Raw genomic sequence first — 23,176 nt, 5'->3', positions numbered from 1 at the left:
TGATTGTCAAGATGTCTCTGAGCTTCTCTTGGTAGTAAACACTGCCATCTGCTGCCAAGAACACGCATTGGCAGGTCAATAGGCTCGTGCTTAAATGCTAAAATCATTATTGATTTACAGTGGCATATACATATTACTATTAGATAATAATAAAAAAAAGTAAGGTTGTGTAAGTGATGTTCGCTGTTGTAGAACATGCAGACTTTACCACTGATTAAACCCTATACAGCCTATACTGTGTTAAATTTGATACAAAATCTGCTATGTTCTTACCTACTGGAATGAAGCAACTTAGGTTTTCTCGATTATCATGTTAAAATATGTGTATCAGATATGGTCAAACTTTTGGGGAACCTTTTGTACGTTATATCTCTCAGTCATCATTTTATTGTAAACTATTGCATTGCATCAGCCCCTGGTTTCACAGACAAGGCTTAAGCTAGTCCCATATTAAAATGCATGTTTGAGCTGTTTTAACTGAAAGCAACTAGCACTGACGTATCTTACAGTGCCATTGTTTTTTCTCAAGATACACAGCAATTTTTTTTTTTCTAAGGTACATTTATAAAAGCTACTTATACGTATGCCCTAATTGAGCTAAAGCCTAATCCTGGCTTAATCTACCTAAAGGCAAGTCTGTGAAATCGGGCATATATGTTTTGCCCCCCTACAAAATACAACAGACATCAGATCATAAAACTTAAAGGGATAGTTCACCCAAAAATGAAAATAAGCCCATCATTTACTCACCCTCAAGTCATCCTAGGTGTATATGACATTCTTTTTTCAGACGAATAAAAGTTATATTACACAAATCCAGGCTAATCCAAGCATTAGAATTGGATTTATAGTTGCTCTGTTTTTGAAGTCCATAAAAGGTGCATCTGTCCGTCAAATAACGTGCTCCACGTGGCTCCGGGGTGTTAATAAAGGCCTTCTGAAGCGAATTGACACGTTTGTGTAAGAAAAATATCCATATTTAAAACTTTATCAAGTAAACTTTCGGCCGACCGCCTTCTGTGGAAAAGTGTTGAATGTTGAAAGTGAAACTCAAGATGCGTACGTGACGTCATGACGAGCCTACCTGGTCGCGTTAGTCTTTCGATAGGCAGGAGAACTTTCAACAATTTTTCCATAGATTGAACAGGGAAGGCGGTCGGCCGAAAGTTTTAAATATGGATATTTTTCTTACACCAACGCATCGATTCGATTCAGAAGGCCTTTATTAACACCCCAGAGCCGCGTGGAGCATGTTATTTGACGGACAGATGCACTTTTTATGGACTTCAAAAACAGAGCAACTATAAATCCAATTCTAATGCTTGGATTAGCCTGGACTTTTGTAATATAACTCAGATTTTATTCGTCTGAAAGAAGAATGTCATATACACCTAGGATGACTTGAGGGTGAGTAAATTATGGGCTAATTTTCATTTTTGGGTGAACTATCCCTTTAAGCATTAAAATATTATCTTACTAAGATGTTATTGGGCGATGGAGTGGCAACTGAAAGGTATATGCATTTAATGTTAGGGGTCTGCTATTGTTATAAAGATCTAAGTTAATTGATTTACAAGCTATCAGAATGTCAGCTTCCATTTAGTTCATACAAATAACAGCAACTGCACCATATTGCATAATTTTGGTCAGTTTGTGTTGGTTGTTCTTCCTCCTCGAGAGTGAGCCCCATATTCATACTATATGTCATATGAGCCATAAAAGCCTGAGGTATCAGTGATACAAAACAAAACAACGACAAAAAAAAAACACATGTGCAAACTTTTCTCTAAAGGTTCGCTAAACTAAACGATTTTCACCTGTCGTGCAGAAGCAACACAAGCTCTGCGTTGTTTCAAGTGCTCCCTCCAACGATTAAAAGCTTTACCAGGGTTTACGCTCGTCTACTTTTGACAAATGAAAAATAGTAAACATGTATGTCTAAACATCTATCGAGCTCTCAGTTTTTGACTTCCCAAATATGGACTGTTTACTTTAACGCGCATGTCATAGGGTGTTTTGGTGTTGGTTCATGTTCATTGTTCTTGGTTATGTTTTTAGTTTATCATGTTCATGTTATGTTTGAGCGTCATGTTTCTAAGTTAGTCTTGTCATTCACTTCCTGGTTTTGTCATGTTTCATTGTCATGTGATTCCCATGCCCTCGTGTGATCTTGTGTCTTGTCCTGTCATTGGTTCATTGTAATCACGGTTCACAGGTGTCACTTGTCTTATCATTAGTCTCAGTGTATTTAAGCCCTCATGTTTGCCGTGTGTCTTTGTCTGTTATTGATGATGTTGTAACCCGCTGTTGGTGAGTGTTTTCGAGTCGAGTCGAGTCGAGTCGAGTCGAGTCGAGTCGAGTCGAGTCGAGTCGAGTCGAGTCGAGTCGAGTCGAGTCGTTTGGATTTTGTAAATAAAAACTGCACATGGGTTCAGCAACTTGCCTCCAGTGGATAAACCATTACAGTGCAAAATGGTTGACAGACAGAAAATGCCTTAAAAGCCTTCTTATTGGACAAACCAATCTGACTGATCATTTTAAATTTCAAGGAGAATACCGTTATTTTCTGCATACCATTCCATAAAAATTAAATAATTTGGTAATTTTATTGTAATTTTGTTATTTTTATTAATTATTTTTATAATGCAAGACAGACAATAAAACATATTCACATTATAGCAGGGTAATAAAAATATCATAATAATGCAGATCAGACAATGAAACTTTAGCTTCTAATGTAGCTTTAGATTTGATTGAACTTAAATTTATATTGTATTTTTTAAATTAGAAGTGGATGTAAATAAAATAGGTCATTTGGTGCCAAATCACAAAAGAAATGTTGAACTAAAAATTAAACAAAAATATTCTTTATATATATATATATATACATACAGATGCAAAAGCCACTTTGGTCAAAAATGCGAGAACGGTACTGAGTGAATGCTCTCTGCATATAGTATACGTTCATAAAATACTTTAAATTCAAACCCACTAAATCCCAGCCTCAGCCCATTCAGAATTACCAGTACTTAGGTAGAAACCTATACATAGAAGCCTGACAAAAATGCTTATTTTAAAGAAAAACATCAGACGGACTTAGAGGCTTTTGCATCTGAAGTCTTCATATAGTATATTTGCCCCCTGTTTTCTGACGGATGTGGGATAGTCAAACAAAACAACTATATGGCAGACAAACAGAGAACCTAATCCAGACACCCATTTGTTGTTGATCACGGCTCGTAGGCCTGTCTGGCACTAGCCTGCCTTAAAGTCAGCATTAACCCATCTGCGAGAAGCCCCACGTCACAGTGTGTGGCCTCACAACAGACAAGACCAATTAGTGCCTCAACAACAGTGATTACTGCCAGAGCAAAGCTGCGACACACACACACACTGTCCCTGTCATCCATCTCATGCTCAAAATCACATGTGGCATTTTCGCTGATGATTTTTATTGGGTCGCTTACCCAGCTCCATCTGTAAAGTGTACTCCAATATGTCCACGTGGCTACTGGAGAGCTGCAAAGCAGGCTGTTAGCGTGGGTGTGGACTGAACAATCCGAGCATACTTGATTGTGAATATAATTTGATTGTAAGCAACGCTACAAATATATCACGTGTCACAACCCATTGAAGAGGTGTGTTTTTATAATCAAATTTTACATCGTAAAAAGCTTGAAATGGATGAATAAATGCAAGGCTAAAATATTGTGTAAAAATCTTTAAAACACTAATGTGTTAAACAAAAGTTTGGCTTAATTACAGTTTATGTTTTTAAAACAAGTCTCTGATGCTTTAACCAAGGCTGCATTTTGCAGAGTGGAATTTCAGTTACATTCTCATATTCTGACTTGGTGGTCAATTATTATACATTTGTATTTTTTGTGCTTGAATATTTGTTATGTGTACATTCTGTTTTGGTTTTACTCTAGTTCCTGTTTCCTTTGTTTTCATTTTCCCACCACTGGTTTGTATGGTAAATTAGTACCCCACACCTGTTCTGTTTCTACTGTGATTACCCTGTTTGTATATAAGCCCTGAGTTCTCCTTGGTTTTTTGTCTTCTATCATTTACGTTGAAGTGGTTGTGCTGTTTCCAAGTTATCCTATGCGTGTTTCCTTTTTTTTTTATAAAATACTATTTTTGTTTGCTACTCCATGGTTGTGCACTCATTACAGCCACACCGTGACAGTATTAATAATGATTCTTATTATTATCAATGTTAAAAACAGTTTTTGTTGCTTAATATTGTTGTGAAAACTGTGATACATTCTGTAGTGACTAGAAAGTTCAAAAGGTGAGTGAAGAGATGCCTTTCAATAACATTAAAGGGGCACTTCAGCGCTGGGAAGTTAAATGTTTATTTAAACTGTGTCATTTATGTAGAAGAAATGCCACGGCTATTGGTTATCAATTGCCCACCGCGGCTAGCTCCTGTAGTCTCTAGCCTCTGCATGCCAAAAATCCTCAGATCCTCCTCATCGGCGGAGGATTTTTTCCAGAAATAAAATGCATAATTCTCAGGGGGATATGACGGGGGAAAGTACCATAATTCAAATATACTACCGGGTTTCTACTGATACAAAGCTTAATGCTAAATCACTGAAGTTACCCTTTAAGGGCCCTATCAGGATACCCGGTGCAATGCAACGCCAGGCAAGTGTTTTTCGCTAGTTTCAGCCCGTCGCAGATCATTTTCACCTCCAGTGCAACGTTGTTTAAATAGCAAATGGACTTGCGGCCGTCTGTTCGCCCATGAGCATGCTGTTCTGAAAACAAGGTGTGTTCAGGCGCATTGTTGGCGCGTTGCTATTTTGAGGCAACTGAAAACGACTGCGCTTTTAACCAACAAAAACCTGTTATTTAACAGGTGTGTTAGTAATATGCCTATAGGCGGGAGCACAACGCACGTACACTCTGCATATAACACACACAGGGACGTGCAGCGTCTTTATTAAAAAAAAATGTATAGTCTGAAGAACATTTCTGCGCTACACAGAACCATTTGTGCAATGGAAAGGTTCTTTGGGTATTAAAGGTTCTTCATGGAACCATACACCCCGCCTAAGAACCATTTAAGAACCTTTATTTTTAAGAGTGTCTAAAAAAGCAAAGCAAATTCATAAAATAAATTATCTCTTTTGTGAGCTCAGAGTGAGGTCATGAAGTTTGTGAACTGTTAAAGACATGCCACTCAAAACGCTGGACATTCACCACACACCCCAAAATGACTTTTCATTAACTGAATTACTTTGGGGAGGAAAACCCATTCAGCCATAATAATAAGCTGAATTAAAAGACTAATAAAAATAAAAGCTTATTATTAGCTGCCACTGAGGCGCCTACAGATCCTCAAGAAATGCTTCAGTAAAAATGACATTATAAAAGGCACATTAGTTTCGGAAAACCCTATCAAAAAGTCACACCATGCATAATAAAACAGTGGCCTCCTTATTTAATTAGTTTCAGGGGCTTGAATACAGAAAGTCTGCTGTATTCACACATCCTTGCAGAGACCGTCATAATAACTACATCCAAATTGTTTCTGAAGCTATCAGACAAAAGCTATATTTCCATTTTTATGTTAACAAAAACACATTTCCAGCCCATAAACCTGCACTGATAACAGCCTACAGTTTTAGAGCTAAAAAAAAAATCAATAAAACAGGAATGTTATGGAACAGAGCCCACAGCTTTAAATAAGACAACACGTCCCTTGAGGGAGTGCATCGCCTCTTAGAAGAAAAAAAGAGAATGAGTCGTTCCCCATAATCATGGTGCAAGTAGCCTACTCTACAAAGGTGATGCTGATTTATTTTTGAAAGAAATTAATATGTTTATTCAGCAAGTATGCATTAAATTCATCAAAAGGGGCATGTGAAGAAAATGTTCTTTTGAATCCTGGAAAGACTTTATCGATATAAGATTTTTGTTTCCACAAAAATAATAAATTAGTATAATTTCTGAAGGATCATGTGACACTGAAGACTGTAACAATGTAAGTAATGATGCTGAAAATTCTGCTTTGACATCACAGGAATAAACTACATTTTAAAATATATTACAATAGAAAACAGTTATTTTAAATGTTAATAATATTTTACAATATTACTGTTTTTACCTCTTTTTTGTTCAAAACAATGCTGCCTTGCTGAGCTTAAGAGACATTTTTTATAAACATTAAACAATCTTACTGACTTAAAACTTTTGAACGTTAAAGTAAGAAGTCAAAGGCATGATAATCATATTTTTTTTGTTACCTGATACTGTAACAAAGCGGTTAGGTCAAAATAATTGTGATAAAGTGTCACGGTTGGTTTGGGGTTTTGTTTCACGTTTATGTTTTCATGTCTTTTATTTTGTAATTTCAGTATTTTTGATTTTCGTAATTTGATTCCCTTGTCCTCATGTGATCATGTAATTTACTTTCCTAGTCTTATGTGCTATGTTCCCATTGGTTGGTTTAGTTATGTGATCCCACTCTGTATAAATAGCCCTCATGTTTCCATTGTCTCTTGTAGAATATTGTTCCCTCTACCATTGTAGGTGAATCTCTTGTCAGGTCAAGTCAAGTCATGTCATGTCATTTATCTTGTATCTGTTCATGTTGGAAGTTAATAAAAGACATGAAAACATAAACGTGAAACAAAACCAACCGTGACATAAAGGGTGCTTCTCAATTCTTATTTGTGCATCCTCGTTTCCTTTCCTCGCTTCTTTTCCTTGCTTCCTTTCCTTACGTCTTAGCTCCACCCCTTCAGGATGCGAAGGAAGGACGCAAGGAAAAGACGCGAGGACTGAGGAATTGAATCAAGTGATATGATATATCCTCACTCCCTTTAGCGTCACTACAAAGTGTCGGCAATCAATGATGACTCTACAGCGATGGATTTAGCTTGAACATTAGAGATAATCATTTATATTGTAATAGTTTCAACCTCCGCTAAATACCACATTTGTCCGTATCCTTCATTTTTTTATATTACCAGTTATTATTAACAATGAATTATTCCCAGTTATTAACTGCTTTTTATTTGTTGTATAGTGTTACAGTTTGTTTAAATTTCTTTGATATAATTCTGCAACTGTCCTACAGTTGTTGCTATTTGACATACATTTATGACTTTTACATGTAGACATAATAATTAATTAAAGCTGCAAGCAGCGATGAAAGGGCCCTCGCACCTGGGGCCACTGAATAGTGAGATGCATTTAAGCAAGTAAATATAGTAGAAATACAGCAAAGTCATTTTGATGTGCCACACTTCCTTCTGCCAGCAGGTGGCGCTTTGACAATAACTGAATATTGCAGTGTAGATATCTTCAGGTCAGGACTATTATCTAACATGTGAAGTTTAGGGAAGATCGGACATTGTAGGCCTGAGTTACAACAACTTCCTGTGCTGTTGTGTTAATCGCATACATTAGCACTTAGCCAAGTGTTGCATGAGTTAATGTGTTTCTAGCATGTTTGGTACTTCATGACATATTTAAATGAGTTTCTGGGAGTTAATCACAGTGTAAAGCATGCCATTTCCTGTTGCCCACAGGTTTGAAGTTTGGGGCAGAGCGGACATTGTATGCCTGACTTACAAAAGCTTCTTGTGTCATGGTGAAAGATCAGATTTTGTCAGGCTGCCATGGACACGCCCTTCAGCGAAAACTCAAGATCTTCACAATTTAACATCACCAAGGCCTTAAGATTAGACTGACCAAATATGATGTTGTTCTGGTTAAATCTCAATGAGGAGTTAATTACAGTGTAAAAATGGTCTTTCCTGTTGCCCGCAGGTGGCGCTATAACTGTAACTGAATATTGGCATATAGATGTCTTCAGGACAGGACTCTAATAAAACATCTGAAGTTTGAGGCAGATCGGAAATTGTATGTCCAACAACTTCCTGTTTCATGGCGAAACATCAAACTTTGTGAGGCCGCCACGGACATGCCCTTCAGGGAAAACTCAAGATCTTCACAATTTAACTAAGGCCTTTAGATTAGACTGTGCAAATATGATGTTGATCTGATTAAATCTCTAGGAGTTCGTTTAAGTACAATGTTTGGAAATGGCAAAATTTGCAACAATTTTGCAAAGAAAATTCTAAATATCTCACTTCCTGTTGGTTTTCAGATTTTGTACCAGGAGACTTTTTTGTGGGTATTGGGCTGTTACAGGTGTGTACCGAATATCATACCTGTACGTGAAACGTAGCGGGAGGGACACTTTGTTGAAATGTTGTAGGTAGCACTGTCAAGCCATTTTTCCATCCCTAATTCTGAAACTCATATGTAGATGTCTTCAGGCCAGGACTCTTGTCAAACATATGAAGTTTGGGGAAGGTCGGACATTTTATGCCTGACTTACAATCATGGCGAAACATCAGACTTTGTCAGGCCTCCACGGACACACCCTTCAGCAAAAATTCAACATCGCTAAGGCCTTAAGATTAGACTGACCAAATATTATGTTGTTCTGGTTAAATCTCAATGAGGAGTTAATCACAATGTAAAACAAGGCATTTCCTGTTGCCAGTATGTGGCGCTATGACTATAACTGAATATTGGCATGTAGATGTCTTTAGGTCAGGACTCTTATCAAACGTGAAGTTTGGGGCAGATCGGACATTGTTTGCCTGAAACAACAAAATTTGGACACGCCCTTCAGGGAAATCTCAAGATCTTCGCAATGAAAGTACAACGTCTGATTGACGAGAAACAAGAAACTGAACGAGAAAATTCAAAATATCTCACTTCTTGTTGGGTTTTCAGATTTTGCACCCAGGGTCTTTTTTGTAAGTATGGGGCTTTTACATGTGTCTACCGAATTTCATACTCATACGTGAAACGTAGCTTGAACTGCGCTTAATTGAAATTTTGTAGGTGGCGCTATCGAGCCATTTTGCCACGCCTAATTCTGAAACCAATATCAGACTTAAATTTTCACCCCTTCTGGCACGTGTGCAAAGTTTCATGAGTTTTCGCGCATGTTTAGGCCCTCAAAAATGCAATTCATTTGGGAGAGGAATAATAAAAGGCTGAGCAATTCCAATAGGGTCCTCACACCATCCGTGCTCGGGCCCCAATAAACTGTGGCAAGATGTGAAGGGGGAGGATAATTTATATGTGCGTCACGTTTACTCGATAAAACACTTCCGCAAAGGATACACCTGTGTATCCTCGCTCATGACTCCTCAGGAAGCCTCCTCACTCCTCGATCCTCGCCTCCTCGCGGTGCAAGAGTTGAGATGTCCTACAAGATGGCTGAAAGATGGCGGTCGGTTTCCGGGTCATAGGATGGAGGACAGAGGAGCGAGGAAACGAGGAGGGATATTGAGAAGTACCCATAAAGTTTTATCAGGTTGCAATGACTTTCAATTGTCTTTCAGTGTTTTGTTTTATACCACATTCTACAAAGGCTGTATATGAAAAAGATTGACATTGACGTATTTAAGTTGTTTCAGGATTGGGGTAGGCAAATATATCTTCAAGAAATGAAACATGTCTTTGTTGTTTAGACAAAACGTAAAACCTACAAATCTATATACTTTTCATAACTTTTTTGTCTTTGAAAACTTGGGTATAAAACAAGGTACCCACACAACATCTGCATATTATAGCATACACAAGTAAATACCATAAAATGTTCTTGCTTGATACAAACTGCTCAATATGTCTCACACGAACACATCTGTGTCCATTACATTTTTACACTCTCCAAACTCGTCCGCCAAACATCTGCTGGGAGATATGTGCGGTTTATGGGCAAGTTACGATCCAGAAATATGCTGTAAATAGAGATAACAAGGCCTGGATGCCCAGCACTAGAGAGTAACATCCATGAAATAAAACAACAAAGCAGCAGGAACATCCAGAATGTTCTTCTGAATAAAGTTAGCCTAATTTAACTACAGTAATAAAATGATAATGTGGTGCCATTATCATTAACAATATAAATGTTACCCCCTTGATATAATCAAAAGAATGTGATGTAATGATGGCACACCTGCGCCCCAAGAGTTCTGTACAGATTTGACGACCAGACACTCTGCAGTTAGCGGACCATAAAAAACTCATCTTTAAGAATCGAGGAGAAGAGGCCCTCACTGAAGGGTGTTATTGTAAAGGGACAGGATCATGGGAATTAGCTTGCTTTTGACCCATGATGTTAAGTTTGTCTAACATTATCTATCCACTCGATTGTCAGAACTTGTGAATGGTACCAAAATACCGAACCGTACTGTACCACTTTTTTGGGACCCTTGCGTTGGGGTACCTAGCACAGTAGTCCGGTACCTAAAGGGTGGAGCTCACTGCAGAGCGTGATCGCTACTTTCCCTACACCACGCCTATCAAGTAAGGGTACTGTTGGAGGCGGATCAGGGTTTACCGTCCCAAATCGTACTGTACTATACCGCTCAGTGGAAACAAGCCATAAAACAGGTAATTTAGGTAATCCCAGAAGTTTCAGGAACTGAATGTTCTTCAGAGTTCACACCAGTAAGTGCAGGATAAGGTTGTTGTTGTCATCATGTTTATTATTAAAGGTCCTGTTCTTCGTGATCCCATTTTTCAAACTTTAGTTAGTGTGTAATGTTGCTGTTAGAGCATAAATAATACCTGTAAAATTATAAAGCTCAAAGTTCAATGCCAAGCGAGATATTTTATTTAACAAGTTCCCTTTCAAAGCCTACAGCGAATGGCCGGTTTGGACTACATCCCTGTACATTCTGCTTTAATTACGTTAGTAGAACAGTTTGTTGACTAACCTCCGCCCACAAGAATGCACAAAAAAGGGGGCGTGGTCTTGTTGCTCCCGCGTGGAGAAGAGGAATTGTTGCGTTTGTATAGTGTGTTTGTCGCCATGTCGTCTAGACGCTGTTATTTTCATCCCGGAGTCAAATCACCTTTGTTTGGCTTTCCCAGGGACGCTGTACTTAGAGATCATTGAGCGCATGCATCTCCGTTATGGTAAGAGGCGTGACTTTTCCGGGCAACGTGCGCTAAGCTGCTGTCGAATCACAACACGGGAACCGCTGGCACAATCAGAACTCGTTACGTGTTTCTGAAGGAGGGACTTCATAGAACGAGGAAATTCTCAGGCCGTTTTGAGGACAGTGAAAACAGCGGTATACAGATAAGTAAATTGTGTGAAAAATACTGTGTTTTTTTACACGCGAAACATGAACACATGTTATATTGCACACTGTAAACACAATCAAAGCTTCAAAAAAACACGAAAAACGGGACCTTTAAGCCATAAGACAGTAGTCCCCATGCATCCAGAGGGCTGGGTTCCACTAGGGGGCCTCAGCACACTTCCAAGGGCTCCACAAGAAGGCTTAAATTGCTTAAAATGTAGGTGTGCTGTGGTATCTGGCACCAAGATGTTAGCAGCAGATCATTTAAGTCCTGTAAGTTGCGAGGTGGAGCCTCCATGGATCGGACTTGTTTGTTCAGCACATCCCACAAATGCTCGATTAGATTGAGATCTGGGGAATTTTGGAGGCCAAGTCAACACCTCAAACTCGTTGTGCTCCTCAAACCATTCCTGAACCATTTTTGCTTTGTGGACGAGTGAAAGAGGCCACAGTTTTACGGTCTATGGGTTAAATGTCTATAAATGTTAACTTTAAATATTGGAACTGGTTTCCTACCATTCATGTTTTTTTTTCTCTCTCTTTTTAACAGAACACGTAAGTGTGAGCAGCTCTATTCAGTTGAGGATACTCATCTTCTCTTACTGAATTTATTATCCATATCGTTAGTGGTTTTTTATTTTATTTTAATGATTACTTTATGCCTAAACATACCCATGACTTTATATCACGTTTTTCCTTTTAACACAGTAGCACGTACTGTAAATTTTTGCTAATTTTGGCCTTAAGCATAATTGTTTTTACATAATCAAATGTAGAGACAAACTAAACTCGAGGCTGTGACATGCCATTACCTCATCATCTGCAGAGAGAAACTGCCACACATAATGGAGGTAAAGACATCATATTTCACTGGAACTTGGTCTTCATTACATCTGTATCTTGTTCAATGCCAATTGTTAACAACTGTTGTTAGAGCACTGTCATTTATCCTACAATTTGCCATGTCAATAAAAGATAAAAGTAAACCTATTTGACACAACATGATGTTTTTTGTTTTGTTTTTTATGTAAAACCCAAATAGAGGCAATAAGACATAAGACCAGGCAGATAGAGGACTAAAACAAATATTAATAGATAATATAACAATAATATTAATAATACTAACATTAATAATATACTAGTAATGAAAATAAACTATTATTAAAAAGGTTATTTATAACACCATTAAGGTCCTATATAACACTTTCTTCATGGAACCTTCTGCAGTTGTTACAAGCCAAAAAACCCTAATTTGGTACTGTTTAGAAAAAAATTCTGAAGAGTGTATTTTAATTTGTTCACTCAACAATCGTCTTTTTCAGTTAAGAAAGAAGGTTCCGACAATCTTGGAAATCCGGTATATTTTGATTTCTAGACCTGAAAACGTCATAAAAATTAATAAAATCTTTCTTAAAAAGGAATAGGAATTTCTATGTTTTTCTATGCATTTAAAAAAAAAAAAAAAAAAAAAGTTTCCAAAAGAAGGTTTTTCACAGCAATGCCACAGAAGACCAATTTTAGGTTCTTCAATAAAGCCCTAAAGTGATCAGTTCTTAAAATAAACATTTTTAATAATCTGAAGAAGATTTTTCCACTATAAAGAACATTTGGTGCATTGGAAAGGTTCCATAGATGTTAAAGGTTTTTTGTGGAACCGTTGATTCCAATTACTAGCCTTTATACTGAGAAACTGCTATTTGTGATTCAGTATTAATAATAAAAATAATACACATGATTACAACAACAACAACAACAACAAAAACCATATCCTGCAATCACAAATCATTGAAATAATCATGTTCATTTTATTGGTGTTGAACTCTGAAGAACATTCAGTTCCTGAAACTTCTGAGATTACCTAAATTACTTATAATTATAATATGATATAATATAATCTTTTTTTATGTTGACAGTTTAAGCAAGCAACCAGCTTTGTATAGAAATATCTTAAAGTATATTGGGGCCTTTCAAATATTGCCTTGGTTTGATCAATGGAGGAGCCATCCAATTTCCACTGCCACAAAGAGAAGGACATTAACCTTTTTTACAGTCACAGTCTGAAGGATACAGTACACACAATAGTATACATTTGTTGATCTGTTGCATTAAAATTCTGAGGTACTTATCCTCCACTCCTGCCAGTAGCACAAACTGTAAGACTCCATGAACTATAAACCATAATTTGAAGAGCACTGGAATGTTTTCCCCACTAGAGGGAGCCATTTGCATACATGTTACAAGCATCTCTGGTCCACCTTTTTGAGGTGGATTTGAGACATTTGTAAAAGCATAATGCTAATTCATCTGCGTTTGAATGTATCAGAGAAGCAAAATACCTGCATGCACGCTGGTTCATGCGGGTAGTTTGTTTCTTAGAATTTACAATTAGCCTAAATGAAATAAACTATGAAGCAGTGCTTATATAAATGACAAAGTAGGCCATTTTAAGTTTAACCAACCTGGCATTTATTTTCTTCGGCTAAACAGATTCCTAGTTCAACTTTTGCAGCTGCTTCCATGAGCACAGATGATAAAGCAGAACTCATAGGGATACGTTCGCCATGAAGAGTGGCCTTCAACTTTTTTGGGTGGCTTCTTCTCTCTCAAACAGCCATGTGTTTTGACCTCTACTTCAACTTCACAGGAAAACAACCAACAATGTCCTGGTTTGTCTTTGCACATTGCCTTTCAATGTTTAATTTCTATGCCAGGTCATCACTGGTCTTTTGGGAGAACTGATACTGGGCATCAGCTGTCTAGCGTTTCTTTGTAATAGCACTTTGGCCACAAACAGATATTGAGGCAGCATAGCTAATCTCATTTCAGAAGCAAAATAAGGTTAACAAGTTTGGCATATTTATAAAAAATAAAGTCACGTGGCAACTGATTGCACTGATTTCATTTAGCATGAGCAATATGAGCACAGCATGTCTCACCAGGGGGAATGTCACCATGACACCTGTGGTATAGTGACCGTGGAAAAGTGGGCCTACATTGCATATGATTATTGTATAATGTTTTGAAAATGACAGTCCTTCTGTGCCCCTGATATTTCATTTTAGTAACTCTGTAGGGGAATTTGTAGGAATGGTGGTCCCAACAAACAACAAAAATAATTATTGTGATTATTTAAATATATATTTTTGATTGCATATTTTGAATTAGATCAATTTGATTTATAGAATTGTAATACTATGCAATGGTACTATACCACCAGAGACTGGATAAAAAAAATAAAACCAATGCCATGCAAATTCATTCATTCATTCACTGTACCTTGAATCAATACACTTATTTGTGCACCATATACGATATGTAGCCTATAAGTGGAATGATTCCTAAATAAAATCCTTTCAAAAGATATTAAAACGTCCCTCACAGAGATTTACTGTAAGATCAATTTGATAATTTGATCTAGATTGGATTATGTGTGTCATTGTGTTGTTAAAAAACTAACTGAATTAAAATGCCCTTTTCAGTTCACCTGGTCTATATGTTGTTGTGTAAATTAGATTACTCAGCTCTTTTACATTTCTTAAGGCTTACTGTCTTTCAGACATGCTGATCTCATCATTTTTGATGACTTTACAGTAATTGCATCATATAGTTATGAGTGAAGGAGGCATTCTGAGTGAAAGACAATCAGAGTTATTGCTTCATTGCACACTGATACTGGGAATGATAGTTATGAGTAGGAACTTCTTCATGATTTTTTTTTTAAATAAAATGCTATAAATGCCTTTTAGGCTGCATTTAAATCAAAATGTATATTGTATGATGCACTATACGTTCTTTGAGTCACATGAATATCCAGCATCTTGCACTAGAAAAGACAAGAATGAATGATAGAATGGCGTTATTGTTCAAGAAAATAAATTAACAAATACATAAACAAAACCGACATATCTGCTCGCTTATTGTTGAGGGTAAATACAATGAACTGCTGCTCAGACGTTTGTTTATAGCCTAATTCGAGTCTGCTTTTTCCACTTATGACCATGATGGAAACCCAGCAGTTTCCAAAAACAGGAATGCAGTCTGAATATTATTTTACACCGCATGGTGGCATTTAACATCTCGTGAAGCACGAGACTCGCTTTCTCTTGACATAAATGCTTCTTTTATCTGGGTTTGCTCTGTTTATTCAATTGCCGTATGGAACATAATGTTCTTAAGCTCCTTAAACAGCTTGAAATGTCGTGCCTTTACTTCGGTGGAACAAACTTCTTTATCGCTCTATCAAGAACAGAGAAGGACCAACAACAAAAGACTATTCCCACGCAAATGTTCCCTCTGCCTCGCCGAAGTTGAAGGCGTGGCTTCAGTGCTGGAAGCGCGTCCAATGATGCAGCCGCGCGTCCCTTCAATCACCTTTGAACAAACAGATCACGCTTCCCACTGACCAATCACACGAGCCGGGATCCTGCGACCATGCATATAAATCAGGCTGACAGCACAAACACTTGGGCAGAGAATTAGAGAACACCAAACACAAAATACAAAATAATCAGTCAACTGGACCTGCCAGTTCGATATCATACATTTTAATTTTTGTTGATGTCCAGGTACGTAACTTTCTATTATTCATTAGGCTGCCATTTGTGTGCAATGCACGAATGTGCTTTTGTGAACGTTAATATGGTTATGCAACTGCATTCTTTTGTTGGTAGGGAGTTTAATTTTAAACAAAAAATTGACTTGTTTTGTGATATCACAGTTGTTTATCTATGATGTAACGCACTGCCGCACTGTAACCATGGCTACCGGCTGCTATAGTTGTAGGCAGGGATGCTCTGGAAAGCGTCGACTGTTGAATGCTCGCAGCTACTTATGCTTTTTACGCTGACCTACTGATTTGTACGATCAATATTGATAGCGGTTATCCATACTGATCGAACAAGAGTGAATGCAAAGAGAATTCCGAGTGCAGATAGCAAAGCACGTGGTCTAGTCTTTCCCAACCCCTTTTAAACCGAATGCTGCCTTCACGTGCTATCGGAATGATCGCAAACTAGTTTCCTATTTAAATTGGACATGAACGCTCTCTCAGGTAAAAATTAATGCTATGAGCTCGAAATTAATATTTAAAGGGATAGTTCACCCAAAAATGAAAATTACCCTATGATTAACTCGCCTTCAAGCTATCCTATAACTTATGTATATGACATTATTCTTTCAAACGAATACAATTGGAGTTATATTAAATGTCCTGGCTAATCCAAACTTTATAATGGCAGTGAATGGCAGCCCAAAATTTGAAATGCATCCATTATAAAAGTAATCCACGCGGCTCCAGTGGGTTAATAGAGGCATTCTGAAGCGATGTGTTGTGTAAGAAAAATATCTATATTTAACATGTTATAAAGTAAATATCTAGCTTTTGGCGGACTGCCTTCCATATACACTTTCTGTAAAGCTGCTTTGAAACAATGTGTATTGTGTAAAGCGCTATACAAATAAATTTGAATTGAATATTCAACTTACGAAAAAAGCGTAACTGACATTGGAAGTAGGACATAGTGTAAGCATTATGAACTGCAGGAGGTGATGCACTTTACGGAAGGCGGTCTGTCTGAAGCTAGATATTTTACTTTATAAAGTTTTAAATATGGATGTTTTTCTTACAAAAACACTTTGCTTCAGAAGGCCTTTATTTACCCCTGGAGCCATGTGGATCACTTTTAATGGATGGATGCACTTTTTTTGGGGACTCCCATTCACTGCCATTATAAAGCTTGGATTAGCCAGGACATTTTTTTTTTATAACTCTGAATGTCATCTACACCTTGGATGGCTTGAGGGGGTGAATAAATTATGGGGTAGGCTCATTTTCATTTTCACTATCCCTTTAAGAATTGAGAAGTGGAACATTTCTGATAGCACTTGAAGGTCGCATTATTTGCAAGCGTGTTTACACTTGATGTCTTTTTTTTGAAGCTGCCATTGTCTGTTTTACATTATCCTATGGCATAAACCGTGTTTTCAAAAGTTGAGCTATGTTTCTTTTTTTTTTGGTGGTGGTGGTTTTTTTTTTTTTTTTTAAACACCAACGCTGTCTTTCTGCAGCTCCGTCTTTTCAAGTTGAGACTTTTCTATAAAAATGCCCTACGTCTAGCGTCTTTTTGACAGCTGACCAATGACAAGCGAGTAGCAAGACCTGAAAGTGGAGAAGGTGCCGTTATCTCTGTATGTATATTTTAGTCTACAATGAAACGCAATGACATTAAACACAACCCTGTCTCTTTTTGTTAAATGTAAGTTTATGTATGATCAATAATAGCCATTATAAAAGTATTTGTAAAAGGTATAAGAATCTATACAAGAAATAAAGCAAACAATTCAGTCAAACATACAAAGTGAGCGCTAATAGGTGACAGCAGAAACGTAAAGTTAAATAGCCTAAAAATATAAAATAATGAAACTTCACTTTGCCCTTAGCTAAATGATTTGCTAGGGAACAAATTCTAGATCCATGAGACCAAAGATTGCCCGTTACAAATGCATATACCATACTGCAATTAATCAGGATAGGCCATGTTTTATTTTTATTTTTCTGCTTTGACATTTTAACATGCAAAAATCTTTCTAAATTACCTGGTTGGCAACAAATGGTCTATAATCCAATCAATGCTGAGAATTCTGAATTCTGAGAAACTGTTTGATTTAAATTATCATCTGTTTGTTTGTGCTTGGTCTTTTACTTAAGATATTGATCCTTGTGCTGAATATATGCTTTAATGCTTATCCAAGTTTAAGTAGAATATTCAATATTCTTGTGAGACTTCTTGTTGACGAACTATGCGTTTTCCTCCTCTCTAGGTGTTTTATAGTAATAAAAATGGCGACGTCTGCCAGTGCTCAGTTGAGTAAAGTGGTAAAACAGCAGTATATGGAACTGCCTCAGGGAGACTGTGTACAAGCTATGTATATCTGGATAGATGGAACCGGAGAAGGACTGCGATGCAAGACCAGGACACTGGATTATGAGCCTAAAAGCATTGAAGGTAAGATGGCCAAAGCCACATCTAAGTTTAAAGTGCATTCATAGATTTCTATTTAAGTCTTGGAATTAAAGGGATGGTTCACCCCAAAAATGAAAATTGTCATCCACTCTCCCTCAAGTTGTTCCAAACCTGTATGACTGACTTTTCCGCTGAACCTAAATAGAGGATATTTTGACGAAAGTTGGTAACCGAACAGTTTCCGGTCTGAATGACTTTCATGGTATGAAAAAAACACTATGCAAGTCAATGGGGCCCATCAACTGTCTGGTTATCCCGACATTCTTCAAAATATCATTTGTGTTCAGCAGAAAGTCATACAGGTTTGGAACAACTTGTGGGTGAGTAGATGCCAGGAATACATTTGGGAATGTATTATTACTATGCCTGTTTAATAGATTCTAATTGTATTCTGTTATTCAGATCTTCCTGAGTGGAACTTTGATGGTTCCAGCACGTATCAATCGGAAGGCTCCAACAGCGACATGTATCTCATCCCTTCTGCCATGTTTCGGGATCCTTTCCGCAAAGACCCCAACAAATTGGTCTTGTGTGAGGTGCTAAAGTACAACCGGAAGCCTGCTGGTACGTTTATTTGCGGATAAGACTACATCTGTGTACGTTTGAACTGGGTTTGTTTGAAGACTTAATGCTATTCTGGTCTTTAAAAATAGAAACCAACCATCGTCTGACATGTAAAAAGATCATGGAAATGGTAGGAGATCAGATCCCTTGGTTTGGCATGGAACAAGAGTACACTATCCTAGGTACAGATGGACATCCATTTGGTTGGCCCTCCAATGGGTTCCCTGGTCCCCAAGGTAAAAACTGCTCACAATTGACCAGTATCAATGATGTTCTGAAGATGCCTGGTCCCTAATGTGCTCCACTGATATCTGCAGGACCTTATTACTGTGGAGTTGGTGCAGATAAAGCCTATGGCAGAGATATCGTGGAGGCACATTACAAAGCCTGCCTCTATGCTGGTGTGATGATCTGTGGAACCAATGCTGAAGTTATGCCAGCCCAGGTAACCCCTGTCCCAGTCTGTTCTGCCATCTAAAGATGACCTATCTGGATTGACCTAAATTCTTCTGTTAATTCTTGCTCCGTTATAACGTGACTCTTATTTTGCAGTGGGAATTCCAGATTGGCCCCTGTGAAGGGATCAACATGGGGGATCACTTGTGGGTTGCTCGTTTCATCTTGCACCGAGTTTGTGAAGACTTCGGTGTGGTAGCCTCATTTGATCCTAAGCCGATCTCAGGCAACTGGAATGGCGCTGGTTGCCACACTAACTTTAGCACTAAGGAAATGCGCGAAGATGGTGGGCTGAAGTAAGTACCAATCATAGGTGGCAAAAATAATGGATGGCTTTCTAATATATTATATTAAATGACTACATCTTGTCTATTTCTAATTAGATGCATTGAGGAGTGTATTGAGAAGCTTGGAAAGAGGCACAACTACCACATCCGCGCCTATGATCCAAAGGGAGGCCTGGACAATGCTCGTAGACTGACTGGCCACCATGAAACCTCCAACATTCATGAGTTCTCAGCAGGTGTAGCCAACCGTGGTGCTAGTATCCGGATCCCACGGTCCGTGGGACAAGAGAAGAAGGGCTACTTTGAGGACCGCCGTCCATCTGCCAACTGCGACGCCTATGCAGTTACTGAGGCCCTGATTCGCACCTGTTTGCTTGATGAAGAGGGTGAAGAACCTGTGGACTATTAGATCTCTCTTCTACTGGACTAAACTTCCCTCCCCTTCTTGCCATTTACACCCCCTTTTCTTTTTCTTTTTTTTAAATGGCCAAATTAGTACTGTATCTTGTTTTCTATCAGGGTGGTTCTAACCTGGCATTTTAATATCGCTGAAGTTGACTGGTCAACTTAACACTTTTGATTAAATCTGAAGTTAACCTGATCTGACTGGGGACATAGTGTTGCAGGGCATGTCTTTCCCCTGTTTTTATTTTTTTCCCTTCCTCATTTTAATTGTTTCTTGGGGAGTGGATGTTTAATGTTAGCGTTGAAAGCTCGTTGATCCCATGACCCTACATTTTTGGTAGTTAAGATGGACTGAGACTCTTGTCAGATGCTCAGAAGAACCTAGGGCTGCCAAGGCTAGACATTTTAATTTCTTTTAAACCAATGGCTAGTTGTTGTTGCGTATGTTGACTTGGTTATTCAAGTATGTAATGTTTAAATAAGTCTTACTGACAGTGTATTAAATAGCAAATTTTGGTATCCATTTTGACTGTACACTGTTTTATGTTGTGCGGTACACTTCACAGTCGAGGTCCAATAACTGTCTTGTTTTATTTTATATACTTGTGGATTTGTCATGTTAAATCCCTGATTCATCAAGGATTTTTATCCTGTTTTTGTCTACTACTATGACATAACCGCACCTGTTTTGGTAAACCTGAAGTTGCTAAAAAACAAAAGAGACTTAAACATTTATTTTTACCACAAACTTGTCTTGTGTGCTTCCTCTTTAACTGTACAGTGGGCATGTCTTGTGTACTTGAGTTATTTTAGCTTTTACAAGAGACATTCTCTTGAAGTTGCGGGGCAAGGTGAGACACTATATACAAAGACTCAAGAACTTGAGCTCTGCCTCTCATTCTCAATAATGCAGTACTAACTTTATCTGCATGAGAACATCAATCTGCACAGTATACTGGTAGAATTCACGTTTTAGGACACAAAAGTAAGGAATTTAAAGAACAAAAGTTTTTTTACTTTTTTTGCAAGCACTACACTTGTTGCAACTTGGTGTAACACTGTCATAAACTTCAATGACATTTAATTCTATATCACGGGTAAAGATTGCCTGTGTAACACATGTATGGTCTTGTAAGAGACAGCCTATTCATCTGTTTGTATCACTAGTGTGCAAGACAGTTCATACAAAATTATCCAATGGACTTACTGGACAACGCAGAGATTAAATGTTTTCTTTCTGAAACCTCTTGTGCAGACAACTATTCAAGACTGCATTCCTGTGCTATTGCAGCGTTTGCAGCTAAACTTTTGCAACATCATCGATTAACTTATCTTTTTCTTTTCTCATAAACACGAAGCCGGCCGGCCAACACTGCACATTCACTAAAAGTGTGGTTACACGCTATTTGTTGACTCTCGGAATGGAAAGGGGCGTCTCTGTTTCATTCTATGAAGTGCAGGAACAACCAAGCTTTCCTGGGACAAAAATATTTACTTCTGTGCTTCTCTCTCTGCACGGTGGGGGCAGGGTTAACAAGTTTGTTGTGAAACCTTTTACCTACATTCCCAAGCCTGAAAGACTGACAAGTCATAACGCCTTGTGATTGGCTCCCCAAAAATGACTGCCGACCAATCACAAAATAGAATGGCGTTTCTGTCCAGCGCTTGGAAAAATAAGTTGCCAGGCAGTTTTATATTGATATCCTAAATTAATTTAATCTTTTTTGTGTGTGTGTGAAGTTAAAATACACTAAAACAATGGCAAAAAGTGCTGTGCAGTGTGCATTAATTAATTTTTTTATTCCAAAAACCTGTTAAAAAGAAAGTTTCTCTAAATCATGAGGTAATCTTCAGTAATTTATTTTCATATATTTTATCATTACATTTTGAGATTGGAACAAATAGATATGAGAATAATATATTTCTGTAATCATTATCATGGTCAAACTTTCATTCTGTTGTTGCATTTCCCAAGGGTATTATCAACTTTTCAAAATTGTTCTGACATTATGAATCTTCAGGAAGTGGTGGAGGACTTACACACTTTGATATAAAGTCAAAAAGATATCATACATTTAGGTTGTGTGATGAATGATTACAATCAGTCTGACTGAATGAAAAAACAGTGATCATATTATTTTTTCCAACCTAAGCATAAAAGCAGCACTTGTTTTGCATATGTTGACCTCAAATGAGCAATAAAATATACAAGGTTTTGATTAATGACGGAATGATATGCCTATTTAATTTGTCTCTGTAAAATATATAAATAAATCATAAAACATGAGTGATATGCCAATTTATAAAAAATAAAAAAAAATGCACATGGATTTCTGTTTGAGTGATATACTCATGAATAAATCTGAGCATAATCAATGATTGTAGGTGTTGATAACAATGAAGCTTAATGGAGATTATTTCTCACTAGGCCAAATAATAGCACAGCATGCATGAATCATGAATCATGCAGAGAGAAACACTTCAGGCTGCTGACCCAGTTTCCTTCTTGCCTTGTAAAAACAGACAGTGAAGGCAGAAATGTGTTTTAGGAAGAGGAAGATGGGGATTTCTTATTGATCTCTCTATTTGCTGTCTTATAACATGATAACTCCTCAATCTACGAACATATTCAATGCTGCATGCATACAATGTAGCTGCTCGTGCTATGAAAGAATATTACTACCATAAGCAAATGAGCAGTAAGTGTTGCTTAATCCTCTTCATATTCTCTGTATCTTTCCAAATATCACTTGTGACCCTTAGATAACACACTCTTGCCACTCAACAAGGACTTGGAGGGGAGGGATGATGCTGCAGTTGCCATGGCGACCACCGGAATGCTCAGGCTGAACCGAGTCAGTTCTAGTGGGGAGAGGAAAAAAAAAACATGGTTATGCAATCAGAAGGGAGAAACAATCACCAGGTACAGGAAACAAAGCAGTGAAATGAACCTCCAACTAAATAATGGCCTTTGTTACACCTAGGTATCAACAACTGGATTATCCAATGCGTCGTTTTAATACACAACATGCACTTTTTCTGAAATCATTTTGTTTATGGCAACTGCCGACATTCATCTGCATCATTGGTGATCAATTGACAAGCAGCGCAGCCACTTTGATGCACACTTTGGTCGGAGGTTATATAACCGCAATCACGCCATTCTCATCTAAGGCTGTCACACGTTTTTTTCAGTATGTCTGTTTCAACTACGCATGCATGAGTTTCAGTGAATAGACGTAAATAAACGTATATGAGGTCACATATGGCAGGAGAAAATAATGGAGAAATTTGAACAAAAAGA

At 37.7% G+C, this 23,176-nt stretch overlaps 2 protein-coding genes across 2 annotated transcripts in view; one reads left to right on the top strand and one right to left on the bottom strand.

Moving 5' to 3' along the window:
- Nucleotides 1-23,176, bottom strand: part of LOC307127360 (uncharacterized protein) — an 866,317-nt gene that overhangs the window by 610,203 nt on the left and 232,938 nt on the right. The window lies entirely within an intron of this gene.
- On the top strand, nucleotides 15,174-22,176 carry glula (glutamate-ammonia ligase (glutamine synthase) a). Its single transcript, XM_079818518.1, has 7 exons — nucleotides 15,174-15,703; nucleotides 17,958-18,142; nucleotides 18,563-18,724; nucleotides 18,814-18,960; nucleotides 19,042-19,169; nucleotides 19,277-19,476; nucleotides 19,564-22,176. The coding sequence occupies exons 1-7, from the start codon at nucleotides 15,696-15,698 to the stop codon at nucleotides 19,874-19,876; spliced, it is 1,143 nt and encodes a 380-aa protein (XP_079674644.1). The 5' UTR covers nucleotides 15,174-15,695; the 3' UTR covers nucleotides 19,877-22,176.

The sequence above is a fragment of the Gobio gobio genome (assembly GCF_949357685.1).
Source record: "Gobio gobio genome assembly, chromosome: 6".
Lineage (NCBI taxonomy): Eukaryota > Metazoa > Chordata > Actinopteri > Cypriniformes > Gobionidae > Gobio > Gobio gobio.
Note: the sequence above shows the minus strand (reverse complement) of the source record. Positions and strands in the feature narration are given on the sequence as shown.

Bases quoted from the DNA above. Each gene is read 5' to 3' on its own strand.
- glula (XM_079818518.1), top strand. The intron at 18,143-18,562 runs GTAAGATGGCCA...TCTGTTATTCAG, and splicing joins TGAGCCTAAAAGCATTGAAG to ATCTTCCTGAGTGGAACTTT. The intron at 18,961-19,041 runs GTAAAAACTGCT...TGATATCTGCAG, and splicing joins TGGGTTCCCTGGTCCCCAAG to GACCTTATTACTGTGGAGTT.